General features: G+C 28.0%; 1 protein-coding gene across 5 annotated transcripts in view; it reads left to right on the plus strand.

Moving 5' to 3' along the window:
* The first annotated feature begins 1,408 nt into the window (after positions 1–1,408).
* mask (multiple ankyrin repeats single KH domain) overlaps positions 1,409–17,613 on the plus strand; it is a 233,708-nt gene continuing 217,503 nt past the window's right edge. For all 5 annotated transcript variants that reach the window (XM_075363965.1, XM_075363982.1, XM_075363999.1 and 2 more), the window contains exon 1: positions 1,409–1,751. In XM_075363965.1, the coding sequence (XP_075220080.1) occupies positions 1,560–1,751 (192 nt within the window). In that variant the 5' untranslated portion in view covers positions 1,409–1,559. The remainder of the gene's footprint in view (positions 1,752–17,613) is intronic.

Genomic DNA, 17,613 nt, shown 5'->3' on the forward strand with positions numbered 1-17,613 from the left:
ACAATTATAATTAATTTAATTACAAACATTAAATTTATAAAAGAAATCTTTGTAAATTTAACATAGGTCAGAAATAAAATGCAAGTCACAATTAAAGTACTACAAAGCCGTGAAAAAAAAAACAGTTTATTGTCTGTACTGTGCATAGATAAGAACCATATTGCAAATATGCCAAGTAATATTATTTGAGCATTGAAGATGTAATATATGGTAATGATATACAAGATCTATCTAACACAGGTACTAATTGAACATTTACGAAGGAATGGACTTGTTATTGATCTTGTATGTAAATAGTTTTTAATTGAACCAGTCAAATGAAAGAACAATTTGAAGATGTAAAAATCAGAATAGTTGTTTGGTTATTAGATAATTCTAGTGAAAATATATTTTTGAAGTTTTATCAAAATATAATGAGAAAAATAAGTTTTACCACTTCTTAATAATGTATGATTATATATTGTAAAACATGAATATTGAGAAGCAAGTGTTTCTGTATAGACCTATTGTTTGTTTGAAGTATAAAATTGCACATCTTAATGGATTGTTAATTGATAACACATACTGTTTTTTATGCAAAGTTTGTAAAATAAAAAGTAATTAAGAGACTGACAAGTAAGGTATGTGAATATTTCTTCAGAACTATGTTAGAAGTGCAATGTTGCACAATGAATCGCATCACACATCAGGCAACATTGTACTAAGTAATGTTGACCATTAACTTTATTTTGTATAATGATAACCTTTTTTTGAAATGTTCAATAAATTAACAATTGAAAAGGATTTTTCTGTATTACTGTTTGTATGACAGTTGTTTTATTAGTATTATTTGTTAAACTAGTGAAATTTTTGTGATATTCCTGAGATCTTACTATTCTTACTTGTGTATCACTTGTTCACTGTAAAAAATTACATATTTCATAATGTTAATTTACATATGTTTTGTAAAATTTGAGTGACATAGTGAATTAATTATAACCATTAAATAATATTAAAACTGAAAATGTTTTATTAGAAGCAAAAAAAAAACAAATCAAGAAAACTGTTAAAAATAACTGAAAAAAATAATTGCTCTGTAAATCCGAATGTCAAAATGGCTTAGTGGTTTCAGAACATAATTTATACAACGTAAAATATAATCGTTTTTAGGATTTGCCTGTTATAAATTTATCCGAGGAAAAAATTTGCCCTTGTATCAAAATGTGAGTATTCCTTCGTTAATTAATATGAGATATAGAATGAATCAGATGTTTTAATAAAAACAATTTTAAATTAAAAAAAGGACTTTGAGAAATGATTTACATTGTTATTAAGAGATAGCGTTGGTGTTGATTAAAAGAACAAACACATTTTCCAATAGATAGCAGCTGTTGTACAAAAGCGGAAACATCCGGGATTATGGTAGGGGTAGGAGAATGAATCCACTGTAGTAGATATGGCGAGTTTACAATTGATGTAATGAATATTGTGCTAAAAAAAATATTTAAGAAATTGTGTGCTAAGTGTTTTATAATATAGTATAGTTTTTTTAATGTAATATAACTATTAATAAAATAAAAATGCAGAATAATGTTTCACAAGGATCTTCTGATAATCAAAAACTTGAAAAAGTGAATGCCCATGAAGTAGGGAAATCGTCGACTCCCCAATCTTCCAACTCGAGTCCGACGAAGTCTGAAACGGATACATTCTCTGAATTACAACCAAGATTTATGACAGATTCATCAGAAAGCGAGGATGATGTTTCTGAGGTAATTTAAAGTTTTATATCAAAGTATTTTTGTATTGTTAAGTCTGCATTCAATGAACTTCGTGGAGACATCTTGTGGCATAGGAACCTAGCAATGCCCGAGACAATGTAAGCCTACTAGCCCTAATTGTACGTCTAGAAAAGGAATGCGTTAGACCTGGGCTACTTAGTTTGAATAATATCCTTTTTTAAGAGTGTAATTTGCTTTTGTTTTTATTACGTTTCATCTTTGACCGTCACAAAACTGATTTTTAACCCACCCCAATACTTAACCTGACGTTAATTAGAGTTTGTTCGAATAATATTTCATGTGTCTAATGTAGCACGTCATTAAGGTTTACTTACGTTTGTATGAGTACAATGATTCGGATATATAAATTTGAGAAATATACGTATTACTTTAGGTTGACTTATTTGCATTTAATTGATTTTTTAATAGCCTAGTTTGAAAATCAACAATACTCATTTTTTTGTAATTTATGACCTTTTTGTTCTTTTGATGAAATATTAATATTATTTAGATGGTTATATATTTATTATTATTGTTTTTTTTTTTATTCTGTTCATTTTATTTTTACTCTACGTTTTAGCCAAATTGTAGATTCTTAGTTAATAGCCTACTGTAGTGTTAGTGTTGTATGAAATACATTGCCTGAATTCTTATTCTGATAAGATAAGTGGGCCTATTAAATTAATATTTTGATATTAGTTAAACTTTTACCTATTTTGTATAGGATTATACTTCTTATTGTTTAGTTATTTAATTAGATTTGATTAGTTATTTTTGTAGATAGTGTTCTGGAAACCATGATTACAATCATATTTTAAAAATGTTTAATTTTGGTTTTAAATCTAGCCAAGTTTCCTTTGTTATGAGTAAAAGGGTATTTATTTTAGTATATTCTTATTGATGGTTTAGTCCTGTTAAACAGTACTTTTTTATTCTGTTGGATTAACAATGCTTTTTATGGGATTGTTGCATATTTTATGCAATTTTTTTTTTAAGTTTTGGTTTGGCTGTTGGGTAATTTGAGAAACTTATCTGTTTTCTTCGTATCCAGGAATGATATGTTATTTAAAATAGTTTAAAAAGTAACATATTCTACAATTGTGATTTTCTTAAATTTAGGAAATTTTAAGTTGTGAACATTTTCTTTTAAGTTTGCTTTGTGAATGTTAAATGAAATATGCATTATGCTAGTGAACTTTATAAAAATGATACACTTCTGTTGTTTTGTTTTTGTACTGCATTTCACAATTTTGCCAAATAAATGTAGGCTTACATTAATAAATTACAAACAATTTGTGGCAAATATTGTTCTCAATCTCCATTTACTTCTGTTATACTCATCCTACTTTTCTTTGGCTTTTGTTTGCCTTTGCAGGTTGTTCAAATGATAAGTTTTGGTTAATGTCATGAAATGTAGATTGATTATGTACTTGTCATCCAGAAAGTGTCTGCAGAGATTGTTGAAATACATAATTCTTACCTAATCTGTTGAAATGTTATAATTTCATTAATTTCTTTTTTTAATTGTAAGTTAAAGTTCTGATAGTAGTTCTGTTAAAGTTTTTTTATTTCTAGTTAAATAACTTTAAAATAATTGCGTATGTTGTAAATTGTAAAAAAACAATGTTTGAGTATCATAAAAAATGTAAATATGCATTATTTGTTTTACTTAATTATGATAGTTGCTTTCACAAATTTGTTTGTTAAACATTACAAAGAACTCGGAATGACCATTCGTTTCATAGTACAGTATTTCAGTTTGTTAAATTTTTGTTTTAGTTTCTGCTGGTATTTTTCATTAAGCGATTTTTCCACCAAATATAGTTCAAAATGGCAAGAATGCTACTAATACTTTTTGCTGTGTTGTCAACTCTTCTCTACATAAAAAATGTTTTAGTCTTTTGTTTACAGTTACTAGACTTAAATGTACTGATATGAATAATTCTTGTTGGCATTAATATTTTTCATGTTAATTTTTATAAACAATTTAGCTACTGAAAATAGGCTATGCCATGTTTTCAATAATTAATTTTATTTTACATTATTTTAAAATGAAGCTGTCATCTGACAAGGTATATAATACAGTGCAGACACTTTGATCATTAAAATTGTTATATTAGACAGTTTTCAAATATTGGAAAAGAATCTTTCAAGTATCTTGGATAGAACATTATCTTGTATTTCGTCTAAATAGTTTGGATGTTTGTGTAACTGTGTTCAAAAGCAATACTTTACTTAAATAATGAAAAGCATTAAGAAATGGAAAGTGAGTAATCCTTTGAAACTCGGATACAAAAAAAAATTAATAAAGTAAATGGCATTGATTTTTCAATTGATTAACTAATTACAAAATTATTTATATTTTTCATACCTAACCAGCTACGATGTGTGGAATGTAAATAAAAACTTCCATTTACACAAGACTATTGTAATAAAGGTAGATGTTCCATGAAGTGTATTAAAATATAGATATTTATATTTTAAAATTAATCATAACAAATATTAAAGTAGAAATTGAAACATTATATGCCAAGGTAGAGGTTGGGTTTTATGCAGAATTTATACAGTATTTAGTCTGTGTAGATATTTTATTTAGTGTGTATATTGCAGTGCAATTGAGGAAATATATTTCTGAAAAATATTGGTTGAGTTTACTTTGGTGTGGGTACCGAAGTGAAAAATTAGATAAGAAACAATTTCACTTACTTGATTAATGGTATATATATATATATATATATATATATATATATATATATATAAGGGAAGTAGTTTTTTCTTGATCAAGTATTTCTGAGTTTCTGTACATAATTAATATCTGCAAGATATTTACTTGAACATACACTTCAATTATACACTTGAAAATTAATTAATCTTGTCTCACAAGCTCAGTTGTCATCAGTAAAAATTCACAGAGATAATAGGCCAATTTATTTCCTTTGTTATCCTGATTTGATACTTAAATGACAAAAACCCCACATTTATGGATTATGTATATATTTTGAAAATTATTCATTTATATTTCTCCATAAATGTGCTGCTGTGCATGGGATCAGATAATGCATGTTTGAATAAGCAAATCTGGTGGTGTGACCCAAATATAATGCACCTAACCATATCTGTATAGTATAGTTGTCACCAGTTTTGACTTAATATTTCAATATTACCACCCTATAGACAGTATAAATGTATTGTAAGTCACAGTAGTTTATAATATGCAGCTCCTTAGTGTAGTACAGTTCTATATTTAATATTTATTTCAGGCTACAAAAATGTATTTTAAACATTAGTGGTTTATAGTATGCAGCTACTTATAGTGTAGTACTGTTCTGTATTTAATGTTTATTTGTCTAATACTCTTCTAAATTGTATTAATTTCATTTTACTTTTTGAATTCAAATAATGTTTATTACTTATTTTTTTCTTTGAATTTGTTGACAAATCATGGGATCCAAAAAAAAAAGTAACTTCGGTTTAATATGGAATAAATTTCATACACAATTATTCTAAAACTATTTATTTCTCGGAGCAAAGTTTAATAACATTACACAAACTAGAATTTGGTTAACAATCAATCTGTTACTAAGAAAAAAAAAACCAGTAAGCTTCAAAAACATTTTAAAAAGATCATGGTGAAGGGTGATTTTGGAAATAGATTTTACTCTTGAACTTTTTTGTAGTATAATGTGTTTTATTACTTGTTAACCTTAATTATACTTTCTTTTAGTATAATTTGTTTTTTTTTCTTGAAGTAAAGGTAGATGGAAACTAATTTTTTGATTGTTTTTTTTTTTTTTACTATTAAAACTAAGAATTTTCTGAACAAATTGTTATAAATATCATTGTATGTTGATATTTTAGATGCCAATAATTTTTCAATAATGCACTATATGTAGACATTTTGTAGTTTCGTCTGTGGCATTTTGCATTATTTATATATAGCGCACAATACTTGTACTACTATATGATATTTTTGTTTTTTTATGTTTGCTGTATAACTGGTTAACTTCTTTTTCTAGTAAGAAATACAGCTGTTATAGTAGATAATGTTTCGAATTGAGTTATTTTTACCTTGTGGTTAGGTTTTAGTGAGTTATTACAGCGTGTTTTGGTATTGTTTTGACATAATAAAACCAAAATAAACGTTTAATTGTAGGCTGTAATCCTGAAAAGTTTTTAAAAAAAGAATTAATGTCGGAAAACTTAGAAGAGTAATTTTGGTTTCTGAACCATCTACTTCGGGAACTTCTAAAACCAGTAGCATGAAGCAAACTACTTTCGAAAAAATGAAAAAACTTTCTAACGTAGATTACATTACATTTGATTGTTAGTAGTAATGAAAATGTAATTATAAATTTAGAATTACTAAGTAATATTCTACCCAATTCATCTTTATGTAAAAAGTATAAGAAAAGTAGTCTTACTATCAAAAGTTGCGGATAGGCACTAGGCCTGGTGTCTCAGTTAAAACTTCTGTGCAATCGCTGTAAATTTACAGATAGGTTTTATACTTCAAAAAAATTCTGAACAATAATATAGAATTATTTGAAAGTATTGTAAAAATTGTGTACGGCCTACAACGCATAGGTCTACCCTTGAAAACTGAATAAATTCTTTGCAGTGTAATGAATCGTCTGCAGCCACCAACCAAATTTTCTCCATATGTAGCAGTTCTTGGAAAATCTGTAGAAGCCATTGCAGAAAAAACTATGATTATTGATGTGGAAGAAGCTGTACAAGCCAGTAATAGGTAAAATCATATCTTGTTTGAAGAGGGTAAAGAAAGTGCCACAGATATTATTAATCCTCATGATATTGTTGCACCGCTCAACAGATCATGGCTGTGGAGGGGCTTTTCTTCACTGAACAGTATAGTTTCTTGCATTAGTTTTGATACTGGGAAAGAGCTTGATGTTGAAATCTTGACAAAATATTGTAGTTGTGAAGATAAGGAAGCACACAGCCCACTTGTTACTTCAGTTACCAAGGTGCAAGTGGTGGTATGGAGGTTGCTGGTATAAAGGGGATTTTCCATGGGTCAGTGATGAAATATAATGTGAGGTATGCTGAATATTTAGAGGACGGTGACAGCAAGGGTTATTTATTTGTAGTTGAAGACAAACCGTATGGTGATGGATTGGTTATGACCAACCCATCTTTTATGAAATACTAATTCTTTCAGAGTATTGGGCATGTGTCTAGGTGTATGGGAGCACGGCTGAGGGAGCTACAGAAGAAAATGAAGGGTCAAATTCTGGAGGGTGGTAGAGCACTTGGAGGTAGTGGTAGACTTAACTGATGTTGTTATTAAAAATATGTCAAGCTTTTATGGAAAGGCTATTGGAGAACACTAATGACTTAGAAAAGATGAGATCAGCTATTTGGGCTTCATACTTTCATTGAAAATCAACAGATGAAGTTCATTTACATGGAATGTGCTTAGACATTTGGTGTCCATTTAGAAAGGCTCAGGCTTCTAGTATAATTTAAAAACATAAAAATGTGGTGCCTAAAACAGTCATGGATGATGTCAAACCAATATTCAAGGATTATTCTACCCATGACCTGCTTTCTAAATGCCTTCATGGTAAGACTCAAAATGTAAATGAGAGTTTTTCACAGTGTTGTTTGGTCCAGACTTCCCAAGAGAATTTTTGTGATGAAAGGTACATTAAATTTTGGGGTATATGATGCATTAACATCATTTATTCAAGGTTGTGTGTCTTAACTGCCAAGTACTAGACATAATACAATGCAATTAATTCAGGGTATCTTATAGTCGAGGCAATGAAACAAAGAGCGAATGCGAAGCTGTGGAAATAAAATATCAATGTATGAATCTGAGGCAAAAAGAGGGAAGAAATTAGGAAGAAAATTAGAAAAAGATTTAGATGTGGATGAAGAGAGGAAAATTGATGATGATGAAGAAGTCAGTTATGCAGCAGGAATATTCTAAAAAGGAAAGTGCATTTAGTTTTCAGGTGTTTTCTGAAAAACTAATTTTTTTGTTATATAATTTACTCTTATTATATGATAACTACTGTGGCTATTTGAATGAAACTTTGCAGACGTATTCATGTCAATAAGGTTACAATTTTAACTGAAAATTGCTTGTAGGAATTTTTATAAGTGCTAACGCTAAAAAAAAGAAAAAATGTAACATTGATAGTTTTTCTTCGTAACCAAGTAATATTTTACAAACCTGTTGTGTTAAAGTTTTGAAGTTTATGCAGAGTTTAACCGGTAGAAATTTGAGTAAAATCGGCCAAATAGTTCTTGAGCAAAGGTGCCCTATGTTAACATGGTCTGAGATAAAGTTTCTGTCTATCTTTAACCTTAATTACTGTAACTAAAAAATAATTGAGAAATTAAAGGAAACCTCAGCTTAATTTTGATTTGATGATCTTTGCAAATATGCTCATATTAAAAATGGATGATCGGTTTTCTCCTGTATACACATTTCTTGCATGTAGGTAGCAGTTTTGCACTTTGTCCATATATATATATATATATATATATATATATATATATATATATATATATATATATGGGATAAATAAGAACTTAAAAACCTTGTTTAATTACATTTATTTAAATCAAATTTAAGAACACAAAAATGCAATTTTCAGAATCTTATAACCATTACATCTTAAAAATTTTACCCTTCAAATGTCTATCTATTGCAGAATATTTATTCTTCAAGCCTCATGTTAAAGTTTTTCACAACTTTCTGCCATGTTTCAACTGCAGTGTTTACAATCTCTCATGGGTTCTCTGTTTAAATTTATTAATACTTTGAGGTTAAGTTTTGTAGACCCTCCTTAAAAAAATTCCCATAAAAAGTAGCCACCTAAATCAGGATATTGTGGTGATGGCTATGGAATGTCTCCATTTCTCAAGATGGCTTTTAATTCTCAAACAGTTTTTTTGAGAATAAACAATAAAACAATAGAGACACGGTCAGTGGTCTGCTATTGAAAAGCCTTGTTGAAACAAAGGTGACCCATCAAATTCTCTTCACTGATTAAATAAAAATATTTTGATCATATTAACATATTGAGTTGGAATAACAGGTTGTTGCTTGACTGTTTATTTTCAAAGAAATGTGTCCAATAATTTCTTGGGAGGAGACAACATAGCAAACAACCTTTTCTATATGAAGTGGTCACTTTCGAAGCGGCTTAGGATTTTGGAATGGAATGGAATGCAAAGTTGGCAGGAGTCTATTACTCCCTACTTTATCGCAGAACCTGGACAGAGTCCCTTGCTGCTGGATCATTCTAATCGGGCTTGTTTTTTTAAAAGGTTATTTTTAATCTCGGATCTAATTTTTCAATTTTTGTATATTATTATTATAGTGAATTTAAGACGGATTTAATTGCATTCCAATCCGTTGTTGAACCAGCGTTATCGAACCCATTTCATGGGCCAATCTTAGGATTTTCTAACACGGTATTGGAAATTTTGTTTATTTATAAAATAATTGAATTAAATACTTTCTTCATCTAACATTTATAATTAGAAAGAAAATTTTCTCTTTTTAATCTTAGGTAAAACTAGTTCACAAAAATTTTCATAATTTTTCAAGTCTTTAATTCTTCAACAAACTGCAATTTATTTGGATGAAAATTTAAGTTGTTTGACAACATTCTTTGTAAATGCATTATGTAAACTGATCTTGAGTGACTTGGGTTCAATGATGCTGGACAGATTAAAAATTTGAGCTGTGCAAACTAGCCATGTCTTATTAGTTTTTTTTTTTTGGTTGAGGATATCTCTTAAAAAATGTCTTAAACAAGGTATTTATCACATGAACAGATATGCCGTGATTATGTCAGCAAAGAAAGCAAAGCTCCCCAGGAGGCTTGAGTGCAGTCACTATTTTTATTTTTGATTTTACAGCAATTGGATGTGTATCACTACACAGCTTCATGTCAACTGCAGCTGTTGTGCAGTTGTGTATGTACAGTCATGCTACACAAAATGCATTCTTCGCAACATTGCAAAGAATATACCTATTTCTCCCCTGTCCTGTTTTTGTAGGTGAATATTCTCCTCAAAAACTCAAGAGAGCCTATGGGAAACATCTGCAACAAAAAGTGCTTGTCTGTACACTTAAAAATCATGCACTATACCATGGTAATCAATCCTGAAGCTCTGTACACCAGTGAAACCCTCACACTCCACAGAAAAGGTGACATATAAAACATCTTTAAAGAAGAATGCAAAATTATGAGAAAAATTCTTAGCCCGGAAAGAGCAGAAGATGTCTACAGATAGAAATCATGGAAAACAACTAAAATATTATCCAGTCTTGCAGCAGAAATGCGAAGAAGAAGAAGAAGATTATAATTTTAGGAGGACATCCACAGACCCACAACAAGGCTTACCTACAAAATTTTGACTTGCATAGAAAGACAGAAAACCATCCCCTGGATCCAACAAAAGTCAAAAAAGACCTACAAAATGCCCAGATAAATTCATCGGGAATTTTGGACAGAAAATTGTACAGACAAAAAGTTGGGAAATGGGAAGTATAGTCATAGGCTAAAGTCCTGAAGAGACCAGGAACCAGGTGATCAGAAGAAAGAAAGAGAATCCATGGAATAATGAGTGCTGCATAGAAATTCAGAAAATTGAATCATAATTGCTTTGTGTGATCTAACAGGGTCCAATTGCAAATAATGATAATATAATTGTGTAAATTAATTCGAACACAGATGTTATTTAATAAAAAGTAACTTTATTTAGGAAAAAAATCATACCTGTACAGTTTGTGAATGTTTCATAATTAATATGCCCATCTTTATTGTTAATCACTTCACATACATGATTTGTTTTCAGTTCAACAAGTGTATTACACATTTTTTGATTTCTTTATCATGAAACCATACCGATATTATTACTTTAATGAGGAGAATCTCTGTAGTACAATTCATTTTTACAAGCTCTGTTTTTTTGTCTATTGCCGAAAGATGTGTAATTTTTCAAAATTAATATTTTTATGGTGTCTTAAAACATAATTTAAATTATTCATTACTAAGGATTTAAATTTTTTTGGACTTGGTTGTGCTTTACTAATAAGCAGTTGATTGAATAATTCTAAATATCACGTTTTTCATTAACTTCTTTTTTTTAACTACTTCTAATGGAAAAAAGGAAAAAATAATTAATTTCTGTTTGAAAAACTGTTTAGTATTGTTAAAAATTTAATCTCATACATTAACTGAATAAAAATATATATCTTTTTAAAAGCCTGTTAGCATTTTTGGATCACTGTCTTTGTTAACAAAGTATATAAGTAAATGTAAATAAATTAATAATTTTTAGGGAATTAAAATGGTAAGTACTTTGCAAGGTAGTGTGCAGTCAGGTTGACAATCTTGTACTTAGCTAATTAACTGTGGGGGAAAAATTAATGCTGATTCTGTTAAGGTACTTTTAAAGTATTTTTAAAAACTAAACAAAAAAATTCTTATAAATTGTAACAAAATCTAAGTGCAGGAAAATAACATATTCCTTTATATTGAGTTTAAATGACTGTGATAAATTGTAATATTTAACATATCATTATGTGTTATATAAAAGTAGAACAAAAACCTCTCTCAGGAAAAAAGTTATTTTATAAAATAATGAAAATAATTATTGGAAAATTTGTCATAATTAGTTAACTAGGTTAAGTTTTATTATAATCTAAGCTGTATTAAATTGTAATTCAGAAGAATGATGATTATTAACAAATAATAGTTATTCAGTGTGTCAAGAAGTTAAAAAAAGTAGGTACTTCATTTCTCACCTCAATTAACAAACGTATGAAATATTATGAGAAGATTTAATTTTACCATGAGAAAATGAAAAAAAAATAAACTAATATTTATTTAAATTAACATACTAATTTTTCCAATATAATTCTTCAAACCTGAATTATGCTATACTTTCTGAACAGAAAGTTTTCTATTTTTATTTTTGTTGTTTCAACCTTGACCATGGTAGCTATTTTTATGAGGAAAATGAGTTCAATGAAATTATAAATGGGAAAAAGCAAGACCCTTTCCAGGTTTAAGTGGAATTTCAGCTGTGTTTTAGCCTCCATAGAACTAGCCATTATTTAATGAGGAAGTTTGTGTGGTGTATGATATAAAGTAAAAAAAAAAATTGATTTATTTTTTTTTGTAATACACGTGTAATTTTTTAAAGTTAAAAAACATAGTTCAGACATATTAAATGGCTGCTTTTTACAACAATAGGTTTATTGAGTTGCTGTAAAACTTTTCTTAATCAGAACTTAATGTAATAAACAATTTTTATTTTATTGAAAATGGTAAACTTGTTAATATTTTAATATATGAACTGAGATTAATGAATTAAGGGTTTATGAAGTAATTTCATTAATTAGAAACATTTCAATAGGAAATAGAATTGTTTCACAGCTCTGATCTGAACTAAAGTTATTTCAATCACAGCTACACAGTAAGAAATCAGGTTAAATTATGGTCTTTGGTATACTGCGTGAGGATACTGATTGTAATTGAGCCCAAAAGTATTGGTAGTACAAAGTTTATTGCGTGCTGTTTTTGATTTGTTTTATCCTTGTTTTTGTTATCTATATTTGTTTTCTGCAATCTTTGTTTAATTAATTTTTTACATGTCTTTTTTTACATTTCATTGGATGATGTCTTTATCATCCAGTAAATGTTTTATGTCTATTTTTTTTCCATTGCAATCCTGACTACTTTAGAATGTAAATTTGGCTTTAATTTTATTTTTCTGTCTAATTGTGAAACTGGTTGTGTTTTATATTGACACATAATTTTCTGAAATTCCTGTAAGTTTACTTTCTAGACTCCCTGTTTTCCATGTTACATTCAGTAGAGTATTTCCTTAATTGTTCTCTGAAGTGATACTACATGTCTAATATAAATAAATACCTTTCTAATTTTCAATGCTTTCCAAAAATAGTACATTCCTTTCTTGATGGAAGTTTTTACTTATGCTATTTAGTCTTTTTCCATTTTTTTTTTTTGTTTGCCTGCTGTAGTGAAACAAATCAGTAACATTTACAACATAGTTTTATTCTCTATTGTATTGTTGATTTTAAAAGTTACCCATATCAGTTAACATTTATTCTACTGAACTTATTTTTAAATAGAATTGTGTTTTTTAATTTTTTTTTCTTTTTTCCAAGAATAACTATGTTAGAAATTCTTACTCTCTAACTTACTAGGAAATTAGTTGTGCTTTTTTGTATGCATATTAAAGATCAGTTAATGTTATTGTTTTTATTCTGATATAACAAATGTTACTATTGGATTTCTCGTGTTACATGTCTTAAAAGTTGCCTAATTCTTCTTTTTTTACTGTTAAAATTAACTATTTTATATGTACAGATCTCTTTTCTAGAACCTAACCTGCCATTGGTTTTAGTGTACAGTAACTTATACTTTTCTTCTGCATTTCACAGTACAGTAAAACCTAAGTGATGCAGGAAAAATTATTATTTTAGCTGAAGTAAAAATTTAAATATCACATTTGCTTTTAACAAAAGTATGTGGTAATAACCTCTGCTAGTATTGCATAAATTGATGACCAAATGCTAGTATTCTTCTATTTGCAATAATGTGTCAAATTAGTTTGAACCCTGGAATGGTTAAAATGTGTGCTTCTAGGGGATCAAAAGTCAGAAGTAATACCTTGAATCAATGAGTTGATTCAGGGTAGGAGGATCACCACCTCCATTATAGAGTAAAAAAACAAAATATTGATTTAAGTTTTGATTCCGATAGTATTGTGAATGCACGTGCAGGAATTGGTAGTGTTAGTAATGAGATTTGTGAAATTAATATTGCTTGACATAATAATTATCATTGTATGTTATTGTCAGTTATTCCTGATAGTTGAATATTTATTTTTGTTGTAGTAAGGTAATTGCTGTTGATCTATTTATTACCTTTATTGATCTGATACCTATAAATTTTAATGTAAGGGAAATTTACATCCCTGCAGTGCATGAGCAATTTTTGCTGATTGTGATAGTTAAACAGTTCATTCTGTTTCTGATCCCTATTCTGCTATTGATCTTGAAGTTACTGATATTAGTGATAAGTGAAATTAGATATTACAATCTTATTTATGAAAACACTTTTTGGCACACTGATTATTAAGGGATCTGATCAATTTTTAACATTCTTAAGTTTTTGAATAGTATTACTGTAAAAGTAAATTTAATGAAAGTGTGTGATATAAAATTATTGTAAGAGAAATTTGATAATTTTTTATTCTGGTCATATAAGTCTTATACAGATGATTATTCTTTTTGTAATACTCATTTGAAAAAAAGTTACCTTTTTTGGTTTTAATTGAGTTAAAGTTTTATTGTTGCTGTAAAGTTTGGTTTTGAATTAAAGTGTGTATTAAAATTTCAGTAATTAACTTTTAGATCCTTTCAGTTATTAATTTCAATTTTCAGTGTTTGTTATTACAATTAAAATTAATTTTTGAGGATTGAATGGTCTGACAACTTCAAAATAGTATTTAGTTTCTAATTTTTTATAAGTTGTTAGATGAAATTTATACATTTATTATTATTATTTAGGTTTGGGTTTAACTAGGAGTATTGTATTTTTCTTGTTATTACCTTGATTATTATTCTATTATTAAAAATTAAATTATTGTGAGGTAATGTTAAATTAATTGAAATTGAATAATAGTAATTTAAATGATTGTTCATATTTTATATGAACTTGCTAGTTTTATTTTACTGTCATTAAATGTAATGAAATATTACATTTTATTTTATTTATTTTCTTATTTTTTGTTAGTCAAAATGCAGTTATTTTTATATTGTGTGTTACATTAATGATTGTCTTTGTTTGACTTATTTTGATTAAATTTTAAATTTTGATTTTTTATTAATTTTTTTGTTTGTTTAATTTTGCTCTTACTTACACATTATCTCATAAATTGTCACAAAGTAGATGTAACTAAAACAGGCTTTGGTTTTACCATTTCTACAATAAAACTATTTGGCTGTTTAAACCATATGTATCTGACAATGTAATTGAAAATATTTATCTGCAAATGACATATAGTTTTTTAAAATTTAGATTTGTTTTTGCACTTTTCATATATCTTAATGAGAAGATGAATGGATGAAATGGTAGATGGAAAAGTGCTGCTCCCATTATTGAAAATTAAACCAGAGATTAGCTGGTTTAGAAGTCTAGATAGGATTCTAAATCATTAATAAAGTTAAAGATCAGAAATCTACTATAAAGCAGCATACTAAGCACTTCAATAACTGGTTGAATGTTTTGTGATTTTTGCACGTATTATTTATTCTTCTAGAGATGGTGTGTTCTTTATGTATCTCTCATTTCTTGGTACCCACAGTATATGAGTCAGTTTTTCTAGATTCTTAAGTGTGTTGGAATGGTAGGCAGTAAACAAACCATTGAATCTCTAAAGAAGCATTGAAGACCAAATTGTTAGCTTCATATGAGTTATTGTTGGTTGTTGTTGATTACAAGTTGGCACAAATTAACAGTATACTTGAAGTATTATATGAGAAAGTAATGATATTGAGATAGTAGCAGGAGCATACCAGATTAAAGCACAAATTTTTTTATATTGTCTGGTGATGTTCCATCTCTGACTAGTGTAGTTGTGTGTCACATTTACTTTGCTTATGAATGTTAAGTAGCACTGCCAAGCAGATTCAGACTGATTTATTATGTTAGGTGATAGTGTATCTGAAATAAATTATTTAAATTTTTGAAATCTGCTAAACTGACATCTGAAATTTTTGTTACTTACGTAATTGATTTTATTATTCTCTACTGTGATGGAAGCCTGTTTATTTATTTTTTATTATTTATTTGATACAGTACTGGTTGTGAAAGTTTTGGAGGTTCATATATTTTTATTTCTTGTAATTTATTAATTCTTTTTTTTTTTAATCCAAATATTTTTTGTATAAAATTTCTTATGGGATGCCTTATCAAATAACAAGACTGATACAATAACTAACCTTTCATATGTTTTACAATTCTAGTACTTGTCACCTTCATTTTAGACACAATTTATTCTTCCTCAACAAAGCAGTCCACTGGTTGAAGTACTTTTCCCTGGTTGAATGGGTGGAGCAGATTGGTTTCACATTTCCTGTTTCTTTTTTAACACATCAATTGACTCAAAATGTGCTTCTTTAAAAATAGATTTCAGTCTAATGTAAAGAAAAAGTCACTTGATGACAAATATGGAGGATGTTCTAGTGAACATCCCCGCACCATAAAAAACCATCCGTTTCAAAAAGTGATTAACAAGAAACAAACGTTAAAAAATGTGTCTTAAAAAAAAAATGGATATATAAAAACAACTAGAACATTTGACCAGATTGAGGCTAGAAGTAATATGTGGTCACATTTTAGGCTTAAATACCCATATTTTATTTTGAAATAAACATGTAAAATATACTTCTTAAAATAAATAAAATAAAATTAAAAAAAAAACATGAGGTAAAAGTTAAGTTCACTACTTAATTCTCTAGATTTCAACTTTTAGAAGCCTGAGTGAGTTAAAGGTTAGTTAGTTACTGCTGATAAACCCACTGGGTTGGTCTAATGTTGAACTCTTCATCAGAAATCAGCTGATTTTGAAGTCAAGTGTTCTAAGGTTCAAACTCTAGTAAAGACAGTTACTTTTATACTAGATCATTGATACCAGTGTTCTTTGGTTGTTGGGTTTCAGTTAACCACACGAGATTACACTTCATTTTATATTCATTCATCTTCTGAAGTAATACATTATGGTGGTTTTGAAGGTTACACAGAAAAAGAGAGAGAGAGTGACTGCTGATAGGTGTTTGTTTTCTGTTTTGTGTTGTTTTCAAAAAAAGTTGTCTACTAAGTAAAAAGTTATGAATAATATTAAACTTAAGGTTTTTTTTAAATTTGTTTAGCTAATTTTAGCTTTAGATATTGTTGGATTATTAAAATGACAAATGACTAAAATTTTGAAATTGAAACAAAGTAAGGGAATTGGTTGATAGGATTTGATACAAAAAATATAAACTGAATCGGCAGATGGCTGAATGTGGTACACTGGCCTGATACATGTTAAAATATACTAAAGAGTTTGCCCTTGTGTGCCTGAACAGCGTTAAGCTTTCTGTCTTCAGCACTGTTGACTAATTAACACCGTAATTTTTTGAGTATTTATTTAATAAATTCAGTAATTATTGCAATTATTTATTATTTAAATAATCAAAACACTCCTGTTAATTAGACGAGCGAAGCGAACGTAGGTTAAGTTTGGTTAAATTATATTTATAAAATAAATAAATAAATAAATATAAATAACCATTTATTAAAATTAATAAAGAGACTGTTCATTTTCCACCAAAATTTGATTGACTACTTTGTTTTTAAATAAAGCTGTAGCTGCGGTGGCGTTAATATGTAAGCACCAAAAATTAGTATTTTATTTAAATAAAAAATGTAATTTTATTCTTTCCAATAGTGTTTTGTACTTGTTACATATTATTATTATTTTTATTGGCTTAAAAAATTTTTTTTCATATGCAGGAAGCAGTTCTTGCATAAAATTCATTATGCATGCTGTAGCACAAGAATAAGTTAGTTTATGTTGTACCAAGTTATGTTTAAATAGTGATTAGATTACAGAAATGAAATTATAAACAATAAATAGTCAAGTATATTGAATTGGTAAAAAAATTATTGTGTTATAAATAAAAATAAGTCAGAAAAATTTACTAGGTAATGAAAAGAATCCAAGATTTAAGATTGAACAGTTTGAGTTGTTATTGTTTTAATATTGTTATTTTTATTGTATTTTGGTT

The sequence above is a fragment of the Lycorma delicatula genome, chromosome 1, assembly GCF_047948215.1.
Source record: "Lycorma delicatula isolate Av1 chromosome 1, ASM4794821v1, whole genome shotgun sequence".
Lineage (NCBI taxonomy): Eukaryota > Metazoa > Arthropoda > Insecta > Hemiptera > Fulgoridae > Lycorma > Lycorma delicatula.